The 14538-nt window shown below is 38.8% G+C and overlaps 1 protein-coding gene across 4 annotated transcripts in view; it reads right to left on the reverse strand.

The window, feature by feature from the left end:
- The window catches only part of arfip1 (ADP ribosylation factor interacting protein 1), a 110064-nt gene that overhangs the window by 27169 nt on the left and 68357 nt on the right, over positions 1–14538 (reverse strand). For 3 of the 4 annotated variants that reach the window (XM_033017450.1, XM_033017442.1, XM_033017464.1), the window contains 2 exons: positions 10505–10600; positions 923–1035 (listed from right to left, as the gene is read on the reverse strand). In XM_033017450.1, coding sequence (XP_032873341.1) covers positions 923–1035; positions 10505–10600 — 209 coding nt within the window. The remainder of the gene's footprint in view (positions 1–922; positions 1036–10504; positions 10601–14538) is intronic. The other variant, XM_033017458.1, reaches the window with a different exon arrangement.

A 14538-nucleotide genomic window follows, 5' to 3' on the forward strand; every position in this document is an offset into this window, starting at 1 on the left:
TATTAGACAATTTGTTCTCACATCTTGTTAATGGATGCAAGAGGTAATAGAAATGGCTTTTCGGATGCAGCAGAGGTATTCAAGTGTTGCTACATTGGGGCTTTAGTGATATATATATATATACGCCAGATGTGTTATTCAATTGAACTGAAACTATAAGTTGAAAAAAGAAAAATCACAACATCATCTCATTGTGAGTGCAGTTGGATCATCACTACACTTCATCAAAGGCAAGTTATCATTTCGCAGAAAAAATACTTTCTTGGTCAAAAAATAGTTAGAGTACATCACTACTTTGCTTTCATTGGCAGGTAAACTACCATTCCAGAAAATTGAAAAAAATAGGTGAAGGGCAGTTTTTTTTGGGAGGCAGTGGTTTGAATTAAAGGAACCGGTAAAGTCAAACAAGGTTATTTTTCTCAATGCAAACTATACTGTATCAAAATTAATTGACATTTTTCCAAATATCTACTTTGAAATTTTTGAAATTGACTGTTAAAGGTGTCTAAGGTCTTAGTGTCCAAACAGTAAAATATTTCAAACTGATAGAAACATAGAAAATAGGTGCAGGAGGAGGCCATTCTGCCCTTCGAGCCAACACCGCCATTCATTGTGATCATGGCTGATCGTCTCCTATCAATAAACCGTGCCTGCCTTCTCCCCATATCCCTTGACTCCACTAGCCCCTAGAGCTCTATCTAACTCTCTCTTAAATCCATCCAGTGACTTGGCCTCCACTGCCCTCTGTGGCAGGGAATTCCATAAATTCACAACTCTGTGGGTGAAAACGTTTCTCACCTGAAAATGATCATGTATACCTTTGCATTGCATTGTTAAACCCTAGTCATTTTCCAACTTTAATACAATAATTGCACAATATATTACAGCTGATAAGATGTGGAAAGATCTAAAAGGCACAAACCTTGTATGTGCTTATACTCCATTTTTTCATCTGTTCAAGCTTTTCTAAAGCAATATTTTTAGATATTTCGTCGGTGATGACAACAGGACCACTCTGAGCGTTTTTCAAGCCACCTGTTTTTTTTTCAAATAAGCACATGCAGTTAAAATGTAAATAGCAAATTAGATTAAAGGTTGAGACAGCGTTAACTTGAAAGAACATGTTCAAATAAAATATGATTAAACAAGAGAACTCAAGAACACACTTAATCAAATGACAAAGCAAAAACACAGCCAAGTAATACCTGTGCAGGGCAACAATGCAGCTGCACTGCATGCTGTAATCAATTTAAGATTTTAATTTAGAAACTTACATGTGGATTTACCCAACTTATTAACCCAAGTGGCTGTGTCAGAACCACAATAAACAGCACGTAACATTGGAAGCTGTTGCTGGTCGGTCAAAAGCCATACTTTAAGCCTCAAACCTCAAGGGTATAAACTTGGCCTAGGACTAATCAGACGGTGCAATTTAAAACTGCACGGAGAAAGGGATGAAGATATTAATGCTTAATAAATCATTGTCAGATTTTATGTGTAGACCTTCATTTAACCTTTACTTCAGAAGAAATTTAGATGCAGTGATCTGGAAACACACACACACACACACACGGAGGATGAAGGGCTTGTGAGATGGCTGTTGTTAAACCATGGCACCTGGTTGCAAACGGCAGCTGAGCATTCCCCAAGGGCATTATAACGATAGTCTCGGTTGTACCTGTTTTCAGGAAATTGAAGTTCACGTACATTAGGAAGCCCATCATGTTTTGGCATAATTCAGGGTATATTGCTATATTTATGAGGTTCAGTAGACTAAATGAGTGGACAATATACTATGCAGACCAGCGTAACTATAAGCACATTTCATTCTGGATTGGAGCAGCTTCAATCAGCCATGCAAGAGGGGGGGTTGCAAGTGGGCATATAGCTCTCAAAACTAGAGAAGTTAAAGGTAATGAGATTTTATTCAGAATACAACATGATCATTTACACGTGGAGAGCATTTAAGAATGCACTCAGTATTTGGTGCATGATCAAGCATTGGATTAGTACGTTCTTGACAAAATCATTACCAATGGAAATGAAAGTCATATGACTGAGATATCAGAAGTCTCCTAGCACCACAGCACCAATTTGGAAAGAGATCGGCGCAGTGATGAGAAATCGGGGTTGGTCACTGAACAGCAGAGGAACAAATTGAAGTTGTAAAATGCAGGGAAATATAAATAGACGACTGAGATGGGCAAAAGCAATGGCAAATAGCGTCTGAAGAAGGGTTTCGGCCCGAAACGTTGCCTATTTCCTTCGCTCCATAGATGCTGCTGCACCCGCTGAGTTTCTCCAGCACTTTTGTCTGCCGGCAAATAGCATTACATGGAGTGGGCAAACAAAGCAAGGAAATGTAGAGCTTTCTGAAGAGGCCACCAAGAGGATTGATGAGACAGAGCAGTGGGCATTATATGGACTTAGCAAGGCTTTTGACATGGTAGGCTAATTAGGAAAATTATATTCCATGGAAACCAAAGTGAGCTTTAAAATTTGGATTAAAAATTGGCTTGGCGAAAGGAGTCAAAGGTTATTTTTGGAGGGTTGTTTTTTTGATTAGAGGCCTGTGACCAGTGGAGTACCCAAGGGGTCGATGCTAGATCCACTGTTTATTACATACATAAATGATTTGGATGACAATGTAGTTAATATTATTAGTATATTTGCAGATGACATCATAATTAGTGGCATAGTAGTCAGCAGAGAAGATTATCTAAGTTTAGAAGAGTTTAGAGGGCCAAATGCAGGCCCATGGGGATATCCCAGTATGCCAACTTGGTCGTCATGGGCAAGGTGGGTCAAAGGGCCTGTTCCTGTGCTGTTCCATTTTATAACAGGTTGCTAAGAAATGCTGAGGAACAGAAGGAGTGCATGTCCAGAGCTCCCTAAAACTCATTTGAGAGGTAGTCATGGTGGTTAAGGTGGCACACAGGATACTTTCCTTATTGCACGAAGTACAGAATTTAAAGGACAGACAGGTTATGCCAAAATTGTATAACAGACTAACTAGGTTGCAGGTAAAATGTAGCTGTTTTTTACCAAGGAAACACACAAAATACTGGAATAACTCAGCGGGTCTGGCAGCATGCCTGGAGAACATGGATAGACAACGTTTGAGGTCAGGACGTCTGAAGAAGGGTCACGACCCGAATCGTCACCTGTCCATGTTCTTCATGGATGTTGTCTGATCTGCATTTTGTATCTTATCACAGGTAAAATTTGATGACTACATTACACAAAGAAAATGTGGTACGTGGAGATTCACAATTATGAGACTCTCTATGTGAAAAGGATGATGGAGGCCTAAACAAGAATCCAAAAAGTGTTATTCTCTACAGGATAATGGACGAGAAGGTGGGAGATGAAGTTGATCAAAATAGTTCTCGTAATGGGTGACAAGAATATAAATGGCCAAACAGAGACACCTTTTGTGCCACACCTCTCAATTAATGTGGCTATTGACAATAGAAATTTAGAAAGGCATTACATTTCAAAGGCATATTCGGCTATATTTAGATCACAGAAAGGCAATGCTTCAGTTGTGGGCCACTGTATGATTTCAGTACAAAGTGATGATTCCACTGAGCATACATTTGTTTTAAGCAGCTTTGTATTGTGGCACAGGAAAGGACTAGAGAAATTTTTTTAAATCCTTTCCTCCAACCTTTGCTTAAAAATAATAGAAATGTAAATCATTCTCACCATGGGTAGGCACATTAGCTTTCATGTTGATGTAGATGCAACTAGTTTTTGACAATACTCTTCAACAAATACAAAACCTGTGACACAATCTAACTACATTAATCAAAGCGCCAAATGCGCTTCATGAAAGCTGAAATACATATGTTAACTTTATCACCCAGGAAAAGTTAAAAAAAAACTTGATTCTTAAATAATATTTTGTCTTTTGGTCGTATCCCCATTTTCCCTCCTCATTCTGCTTAATCTGCCTACACATTTAAGGGGAATACATTTTTTCATCCAAGTACAAAAATTAAAATGCCCTGTTCTTGTCAGTGGTACACACTAACTTGTCAGATGACAGATAATCTGCTATTTTGAATCTTGCAGTGAGAAATATATCTACCAAGAACATGCAACACCTTCACCTCTGGTAATCGCTTCATCTCATGGGAATGAATCTCATCTTCCATACAGCAACTCCAATAGCTATGGGGTCAAAATCAGATTCAGCCGTGAAGATCTAATCAATGAACTGCCATTAGCAAACCACTGTGATGCTTTTCTGACTGCACATCTGTAAGCTGTGATCTGCATTTGGTTTCTCCAGTCTAGACCAGCCCATTGCGAACATTGACCATGGTCCAATCTCATGTAAAACACAAGGTGCTGATGTAATGGCAGACCAGGCAGCATCTGTGTAGGGAATGGATAAGCGACATTTTGGGTCGGGATAAGTCACGAGTCTGGAAAAGGGCCCCCGACCTAAAATGTCTTCTATCCATTCCCTCCTCGGCCCACTGAATTATTCCAGCGCTTTGCTCACGATTCCAACATCTGCAGTTCCCCATGTTGATATTCTGGTGTATTGCATTCGCTGTTCATAACGTGGTCTTCTTTACAGTGGAGAAATTAAATGGAGATCGTGTGATTGCTTTGCAGAGCACGTGTATTCAGTCTGCAGAGTATTGGTATATCGTTGTCGCGTGTCGAGTGAAAAGCTTTTGTTTGTGCGAGTTCCGAGGACGTGGCTAGAGACTTAATCCAGGACAGCTGCTTTGTGCAGGTTCACTCTCAAGAAGACCGATCTGATATCCGCTATCGTGACTCAGATACAGGTACAACCGAGGCTGTTGGGGGCGATTTTGTTACTCCATTGATCTTCTGTTCAAAGTGAGCATAAAATGTATTGAAGAGACCAGTAGTTGCCAACAAAAACTGCCTGACTTCACTTAGTAACCCGTTATAGCATGCAAGCCTTGCCACAACCTCAGAACACTAGTTTGGCCCGGAATTCCCTCTGGGCATCCTTGATAGCTTTGTGAAAGTATCAGATGTGATATAGAGGCAGGAAAAGGGGGTGGATGAGTTGCTTAACTAATCTGGGAGAATGTCACAGCTACACTTAGCAAGGACATACCAGAGGGTTCATCCATTAACACAATACGAGGAGAGTTCAAAAATAAGAAAGGTGCTATCACTCAAATACAATGATACTATTGTTTCCCATTAGCCAGCAGCAGCAGGAGATACAGAAACAGCTCTGCTGACAGATTATGGAAAGATGCAAAAACAACCGGGTTCTCATATTAGGTGACATTGACTGGGACTTCCTTAATGCAAAAAGCTTAGATGGAGCAGAATTTGTTAGGTGCAGCCCAAAGAGTTTTGTGAAACAGTATGTGGATCGCTCAACTCCGGGATGGACCATATTGGACCTGGTATTGGGAAACGAGCCGAGCTAGGTTTCAGTGGAAGAGCATTTGGAACGGCAATCACAACTTTATCAGTATTAAGGTAGTTATGACTAAGGATAAGTCTGGATTTTGGAGAAACATACTTAAATTGGGGTAACTTTGATTACCTTATTAGACAGGAGCTGAAGAAGGTAAATTGGGAGGAGCTGCTGTTGGGAAGTCCACATCAGAAATGTGGGAGTAGTTTAAAGACACACTGATCTGTTTTGTAGTCAATGCCTACTATGTTCTGTTGTGCTGAAGCAAAGCAAGAATTTCATTGTCCTATCAGGGGCACATGACAATAAACTCTCTTGACTCTAATCAGAATTCAGGACCGGCATATCCCAGTGAAGAGGAGGGATAAGGGTAAGGACACATGGATGACGAGAGGGGTTGTAAAATGGATCAGAAAAAAAAAGCATATATAAAGTTCAGGAAGATTAAATCAGACGGGGCCTTTGATAATATGATGCAGGCAGGAAAGAACTCGAGCAAAGAATTAGATGTGCCAAAAGCAGTTACGAAATATTACTGGTAAATCGGATTAAAGAAAATCCCAAGCCTTTTCCCACATTTAAAACAAGAGGTTAACTCGAGAGAAGGTAGGATCACTCAAGGAGAATGGAAGGGATTTATGATTGAGACATTGAGTACGAGGCATAAAGTCATGCTGCAGCTTTGTAATAGTTTGGTCCGCTGCATTTGGAGTGTTGGGTGTAATTCTGGTCACCCCATTACAGGAAGAATGTGAAGGCTTTGGGGAGGCTGCAGAAAAGGTTCACCAGGATGCATACCTGGATTACAGGGTAGACACAAAATACTGGTGTAACTCAGCGGGACAGGCAGCATCTCTGGTGACAAGTAATGGGTGACGTTTCAGGTCGAGACCCTTCTTCAGACTCAGATTAGAGGGTATTAGCTACAAGGAGAGGTCGGGCAAGTTCATACGTTTTAGGAGCAGAATTAGGCCATGCGGCCCATCAAGTCTATTCTGCTACTCAATCATAGCTGATCTATCTTTCCCTATCAACCCGATTCTCCTGTCTTCTCCCCATAACCCCGACACCCTTACTAATTAAGAATCTGTCATACGTGACGTTCTGCAGGTCTGTGCTTGGATTGTTTTCTCTGCAGTGCCAGGAATTTGAGGAGAGACCTGATAGAAGTGTAGAAATTTAGGAGAAACTCAGATAGGGTAAACAGCCTGAACCTTAATCCCAGGATGGAAATGTGAAAGAAAATGTTAAAGGGCGCAGCATTAAGATCAGAGGGGAAATGTTTAATTGCAATGTGGGGCGTTTTTTTAAAACAGAGAGTTAAGAGTGCCTGGAAAATGCTGCCAAGGGGTGGTGGTAGAAGTGGATACGATAATGACATTTAATAGTCATTTAAATAAGAAATTGAATATGCAGGGAATTGAGGGATATGGATCACATGTACAGTGCCCTCCATAATATTTTGGACAAAGGCCCATCTTTTATTTATTTGCCTCTGTACTCCACAATTTGAGATTTGTAATAGAAAAAAAAAAATCACATGTGGTTAAAGTGCACATTGTCAGATTTTAATAAAGGCCATTTTTATACATTTTTGTTTCACCATGTAGAAATTACAGCAGTGTTTATACACAGTCTCCCCATTTCATGGCACCATAATGTTTGGGACACAGCAATGTCATGTAAATGAAAGTAGTCATGGTTAGTATTTTGTTGCATATCCTTTGCATGCAATGACTGCTTGAAGTCTGCGATTCATGGACATCACCAGTTGCTGGGTGTCTTCTCTGGTGATGCTCTGCCAGGCCTCTATTGCAGCCATCTTTAGCTTATGCTTGTTTTAGGGGCTAGTCCCCTTCAGTTTTCTCTTCAGCATATAAAAGGCATGCTCAATTGGGTTCAGATCGGGTGATTGACTTGGCCACTCAAGAATTTACCATTTTTTAGCTTTGAAAAACTCCTTTGTTGCTTTAGCAGTATGTTTGGGATCATTGTCTTGCTGTAGAATGAACCGCTGGCCAATGAGTTTTGAGGCATTTGTTTGAACTTGAGCAGATTGGATGTGTCTGTACACTTCAGAATTCATTATGCTACTAACATCAGCAGTTGTATCATCAATGAAGATAAGTGAACCAGTGCCTTCAGCAGCCATACATGTCCTCGCCATAACACCCCCACCACCAGAGGTGGTATGCTTTGGATCTTGGACAGTTCCTTCTCCCCTCCATACTTTGCTCTTGCCATCACTCTGATATAAGTTAGTCTTCATCTCATCTGTCCACAAGACCTTTTCCCCCGAACTGTGGTTGCTCTTTTAAGTACTTCATGGCAAACTGTAACCTGGCCATCCTATTGTAACCTGTAACCTGGCCATCCTATTTTTGTGGCTAACCAGTGGTTTGAATCTTGCAGTGTAGCCTCTGTATTTCTGTTCATGAAGTCTTCTGTGGACAGTGGTCATTGTCAAATCCACACCTGGCTCCTGAAGAATGTTTCTGATCTGTCGGACAGATGTTTGGGGATTTTCCTTTATTATAGAGAGAATTCTTCTGTCATCAGCTGTGGAGGTCTTCCTTGGCCTGCCAGTCCCTTTGCGATTAGTAAGCTCACCAGTGCTCTTTCTTCTTAATGATGTTCCAGACAGTTGATTTTGGTAAGCCTAAGGTTTGGCTGATATCTCTAACAGTTTTATTCTTGTTTCTCAGTCTTAGTTGAAAGTCATAATGGCTTCTTTGACTTTCATTGGCACAACTTTGGTCCTCATGTTGATAAACAGCAATAAAAGTTTCCAAAGGTGATGGAAAGACTGGAGGAAAGACTAGGTGCTGAGAGCTCTCTTATACCTGCATTAAGGAGGCAATTAAACACACCTGAGCAATTACAAACACCTGTGAAGCCATGTGTCCCAAACATTATGGTGCCCTGAAATGGGGGGGGGGACTATGTATAAACACAGCTGTAATTTCCACATGGTGAAACCAAAATGTATAAAAATGGTCTTTAATAAAATCTGACAATGTGCACTTTAACCATGTGATTTTTTCTATTACAAATCTCAAATTGTGGAGTACAGAGGCAAATAAATAAATGATGGGTCATTGTCCCAAACATTATGGAGGGCACTGTTGGTAGAAGAAATTTTAATTTGGCATCATGTTCGGCACGGTCTTTGTATGTCAAAGGTAGTGTTCTTGTGCTGCACGGTTTTGTGTTCTAGATAGAGTTGATGCAGAGAGAATGTTTTCACTTGTGTGAGAGTCCAAATTTGGGTCATACGTACCACACAGGGCAGTTAAAAGTGAAACTTGTTAGCACAGCTATTGGTAGTTGGTTTAAATACTTTTAAAGCAGTGGTGCGCAGGATATGCCCATAGGCTACGTCTGGCTTGCCACTCTGTGAAGTCTTGGTGCATGTCAGTTCAAGGTTTAATTATTGGTTGATCAGGAGGAGAGAATCTGAGAAAGGGAGTGCTTGAGAGAGTTGAGGGCCCGAAAAGAAAAGAGAGGGGGAGAGAGAGAGAGAGAGAGAGAGAGAGAGAGAGAGAGAGAGAGAGAGAGAGAGAGAGAGAGAGAGAGAGACACACACACACACACACACAGGCAGGTGGAATATTACACTGAAACACAGTTTATACTTTGCGAGATGGAGGCAAGAGGGAAGAAGAGTTTGCTAAATTGGGAATTGCATTAACTACTAGGTAGAATGCTTTGGCCATACAATACTATGATACTTTCCTGACCATACAACAGTTTGTAGGCACAGATGGAAAACCTTTGCAACAGGTATGATACAAACCTGAATGTAAAACATATACATAGATTCAAGGTGAAGTCAATCCAAAACAAAGAGGAAAGGGAAATAAAAAATGTAAGATAAAAGTTTTGTATATCAGCAGATATTTAAAATACATTAACTGCCCGACAGCATTCCAACTGCAGTTCTGTAACATCATAAATACAAAAAATAATCAGGACAATTCAAGGAAAATACAATGCAGATTAAAAGCAAATAGTGATCAAAAGTGATTACTGCAAGTTAGTTTAAAAAAAACACAAGAAGAAAAATCAAAAGGGAAAACAATTTTTGATAGGAAGGGAATTTAAGACATCAAGAATAAATCTCAGAGTAGAGCAAAACTGTTGAATCCAGTCAGAGTTAATTAGGTTCAAAGTCCCATTCAAAATAACCCCAAACGGGAGGTTTCAATTTTCGTTCCAAAAATATATTTTGCACTTTGAGCCTAAAATAAATGATTCTTTAAAAAACTCCAAATGTGATCATCCAAAATATGCACCTTGTGAAAACAACTATCTATTGCTCGCGTACTGCTCCAAAGAAGCATTTAAATTATATGTCACATAGGCTAAAAGCATAATGCAAATGTCATTTGTTAAGATGCCCTTTAATATGTTGTCCATAATTCAAAACAGCAATTGGATGCAGCCTGTTTAATTACTACGAGGGCAATTAAGAAACAGGACGAACTGACTAGTGACTACGAAATTGTATGACTGACATTTTTTTCCATCCATATCCCTTATTCCAAATAGTCTCAGTTTGGGGACTGAATCTGAAAATTGTTAAATTAGCAGGTCAATTGTTGAAAAATTACTATTACAGCTCGTTTAGACTTATATTGAAATATTTAGCAGTTGGATTCAAATAGCATTTGATCAAATTTCTGTGCATTAACAATGTGTCATTATGGTCAAACTGGACTGCACCATTGTTGCGGCTGAGGCACTATCTTCACAATCAACTTATGCTTTCAGCCTATGTGACACGAGAAATTAAATGCTCCCCAAAGGAAAAAGAAAGCAATTAGCGTTAATTTAAGCAAAAGCAATTCAAAGATCAACTGTTGATTATGCTAAGAATTCTGCTGGGCAAGATTGAAGCCAGAACGAAGAATAGAATGAGGAACAGCCACTGAAACATTGCATCATTCGACCTTCAGTGGCAAAAGAGAAATATGCAAGCATTATTAAGAGAATTGTTAATTATTTGCAAAGATATTAGAATAAGTTAGTGCATTGCCAGCTGAGAAAAGGAATAAGTTTCCCAGGGAGAGGTGTGAATACCTGCGGGACCAGAAACATCCTGTGCATGTTCAGCCAATCTGCTAGCAGCTGCATTGCTGGGAAACAGTACTGGACTCTTTGGAAAGAAAGAGGACCCTGAAAACAGTAAAGATTTACAGTAAGAAACATCAAAAGGACACCCAAAGAATGGAGCATTCTCAAACTGAGAAAAGGTGACCTTTTCCACGAGAGCTGAATAAAATTAAAGTTATAAACACCAACGGCAACATTTTGCTCAAAGGGCTTCAATGTCTAACAGATCTCACAATTGTCGTCTTGGTTAAAGGAACATGTGGTAGGGATGAAGAAAGAAATACATACACACACACACACAAACAGACACAGTAAATATATGTTAAAATGTTAATAATCTGAAAGGTAAAATTAAACTAATATGTGAATAATAAAGAGAGATCCACATTGGTGCCAGGTAAAAACTTACAGTAAATGAGCACATCACAATACTGTATCTGCAAACATTCTTTAGGAATCTAAATGCACAAACTGTATATTGATCATCAATGCCATTTCATGATGTCACAAAGTGTTTCTAAGATTGGTAAGAAGGTATTTCTGTGCATACAAAGCACAATTATGACACGTGTTTGGGAAAATGGAATTTACAAAAAAAAAGATTTAAGAAATGCCTTCAATCCACCGTATCCTTCTATATGACACGTAATAATACTCAATTTTAGTTTAGGTGTTTCCATAAGAATGATAAATGGGTGAGCCAGAAACCACAAGATTCTATACAATGTACCTTCAGTAATTTTCTAATATGTAATTAGTGACTACACCTAAAAGAGTGTCTCTGAGAAATATGATAGTCACAATCTTGGTGCCAAGTTACTATTTTCGTGGAAAAGTTGAAATTTGAGCCAAACGTATCACATTTCCCACCAGAAGAAGAAATAAAACCTTGAATATGTAGAACCATCACTGTCAACATCGTCAACAGTTTAATCACAGCATGAAGAAATACTTAAGTATCAATACTAATGAAAAGCAAACAATGAAAATGAACAGAGGCGAGAACTTGAGAGATGAATCAAATCTCAACTTTTCGATGACAGTAGATGTGAGTTTTAAAATTTGCTTTATTCATAAAATGATCACCAGTAAACGTGCATGTTAAGGTGTGACGTCGGGAAAATTGAGGGGGAGTAAAAATTAAAATGAATTCCACTAGTGATAAAGCACTGATAAGTCATAGATTAATGAGTTATCACACGGCCCAGTGTAGGAATATAATATTAATTCCCTTTGACTAGTATAGAATTTTTCATTAATGCTGTTATCTCTCGGGTTCTTGTTAATTGCAGGATTTATTATGGTTCTTAACAATACATTTTTGCAGGAAATTAATATGATGGGAGGATGCATTATCAACATGTTTATTACCCCTGGCTCTATCTGGTATTCATATCATTTGGATTGAAAGTACTAAATAGTTAAGTACTTGGCAGAGTGTATGGGGAAAGAATATGGTAGATTAGATGAAATTGAATTGATGTAGGAAGAAAGATTTCCTGTTTGTGCAGTATCCTAAATTAAAGTCTTAGAAATTGTTTCAAAGCAGCCCTAATGAATTGGAGTCTGATCCGCTGCCAAAGAGTAAATGTTGTTAGCAATTATTTTTCACCTGTACATATGCGTTATTTTGTGTTTACTATTATTTTCTGGAGGTAAATAAGAATTCTTAGGCAATAAATGATATCAGTTCCTTGCTCTCATTTTTAGACTTGCAACCTTACTTTTGCCATCCTCAACAGATCTTCAATGGCTGAAACCGAACTCCCATTTTTCAGTCATTAGATTGACCTCAGCTCTGACTGAGCAAGTATCAGTGTCTGTTAAAGTTTCCTTTAGCTAAGCAAAGACAATGCTTCTGACATCTCCATAATCTGCACTGTGTCAATCTCTCTCAGCTAATGGAGAAGAGGAAAGTTATGCCACACCAGGACTTTTTCTTTCAAATCAGCATTTCTTTTCAACATAGAATGATGGATTTCTCATCTCAGGTTACTGTGCCAAACTTGTATACCTTACCTTTATTTTGAGCTTTTAGTTTTAATTTGATTGGGTCCACAAACATCAACAAGGGGTGGGGGGGGGGGGGGGGGGGGGGGGCATTCTTTAGGCACATCACACCTTGTTTCCCTGCATTTCCTGTTCTTGTTTCTCTGGGTATTGAATTACTTTTTTTTCTTTTTGGAAGAGGCTGGGGGCGATAATGGATGAGTCTAATGACTATTGTGAAGAGAAAGGAACTGTGTGTTTATTTGATTCTGGACTGCTTTTACAGGATAGTGCTATTAAAAGTGCAGGAGCAGATTTTCTTCTAGAATTACATTGCTTCTCTCATCTGACTCGTATTAGATCACGTTAGGTGTTTTTGTGCAAAAACAATTTAAAAACAGAAGCATATTTTCTCAGATTAAATCACTTTTAGTTCTGCAGCAGTTGTAGTGGAGATGGGGATAGGGGAAAGACAAAAATTAAATCAAGTAGGGAAATGATCTGCTGGATGTCTAATATTGCCGCGGTGTTTTCTGAGAAGCTGCTGCTGCAAAAATATGTTCACACAAACATAGGAGTGTTGCATTGAGATGTGAGTAACCAGGAATTCCAAACATTAAACAGGTCCTTGGCCCAAAATGTTAACTCTGTTCTCACTCCACAAATGCCTTTGATCTGCTGAAAGTTTACAGATTTTGCTTTTTCCCCCCCCCAGATTTTCAGCTATTTCCATATTTTGTATTCTGATTGGAAAACATCTTCTGCCAGGGCTATTGGAATTATACCCCCCCCCCCCCCCCCATCTGAGGAAACAAGGAAGGGAAATCTGCTCTAACATTACCAAACTGGACACATTAAATAAAGAGAATGAGCAGGTGAGTTTGTGAGGAAACTACTCACGTATATCACAGAACCTATTTCAAGTATCATCTTGTAGTGTGTATCAAGCATTCATGATTGGGAATTAGGAGATTTCAGGTTCAACTTATTTCAGAAAACATTGACGTTACGTTGTGCAGAAAATAACCAGCATGGTATTGATGAGAACACATACTATGAATTAGAGGTGAATCTGAGGTTTCACCTACTTCTTTAGTTGAAGAGGTTCTAAAGGTGATTTGGAAAAAACATTACTAAATCAAATTTAGTAAATCTTTTCTTTGTAGAGATTTATGTTGGACTTGGCAGGTTGTCACAGAATGCTTGCCTACTTTTGTTAATTTGGATAAGACTGCAAATTCTGACAGGTGCATAAATGTTCGATCAACGTACGACATACTCTCATCCAATTCAAAACATTACATAGACTATATTATTCAAAAACTAAAATAAATAAACTCTTCCCTAATGTCTCACCCATCTGTGATAAAAGTCTGTGTCAAGAAGCTACCATAGCGCATTCTTTTGTTTTTTGTACAAAAATCCAAAAATTCTGGAATGAAATATTTGACATCTTTACAAAATTAATTAAAATAAAACTGGTACCAAAACCAGAATGGATCATTTTTGGAATATCGGAAGGTAACCCTGAACTAAACGTGTTTCAGAAGAATTTACTCAATTACGGGCTAATAATGGGAAAAAAGCTCATACTTAAATTCTGGAAAAATGCGCCCACACCAACAATAAAAATGTGGATATCAAATATGTTTGAAACACTACATCTGGAAGAGATGAGATTCCTCTTAGCAGGCAAAGCAGACCACTTCCAAAAGACGTGGTCTACGTTTTTGGAACTATTACAAGCATAAGGTGCAATAGTAACTTAAAAAATAAATAAATAAATAAATAAATAAAAGGTGCCAGGATCTGGCAACGGGGGGTAAAAAAACAACAAAAACAGACTTGGTTGGTAGTCCCCTTTCTGCGGAGTTTAATGTTATAATAGAGCGATTGTTTCTCCTTTCTTTTTCCTTCTTTTCTAGGGTCTACTTTCTTTCTTTACTTCCTTCTCTAACTTCTTTTCTAAGGGGCTTTCTTTTCTCAACACTCTCCTGCACCTTCACGACTCT

The sequence above is a fragment of the Amblyraja radiata genome, chromosome 1 (assembly GCF_010909765.2).
Source record: "Amblyraja radiata isolate CabotCenter1 chromosome 1, sAmbRad1.1.pri, whole genome shotgun sequence".
NCBI lineage: Eukaryota > Metazoa > Chordata > Chondrichthyes > Rajiformes > Rajidae > Amblyraja > Amblyraja radiata.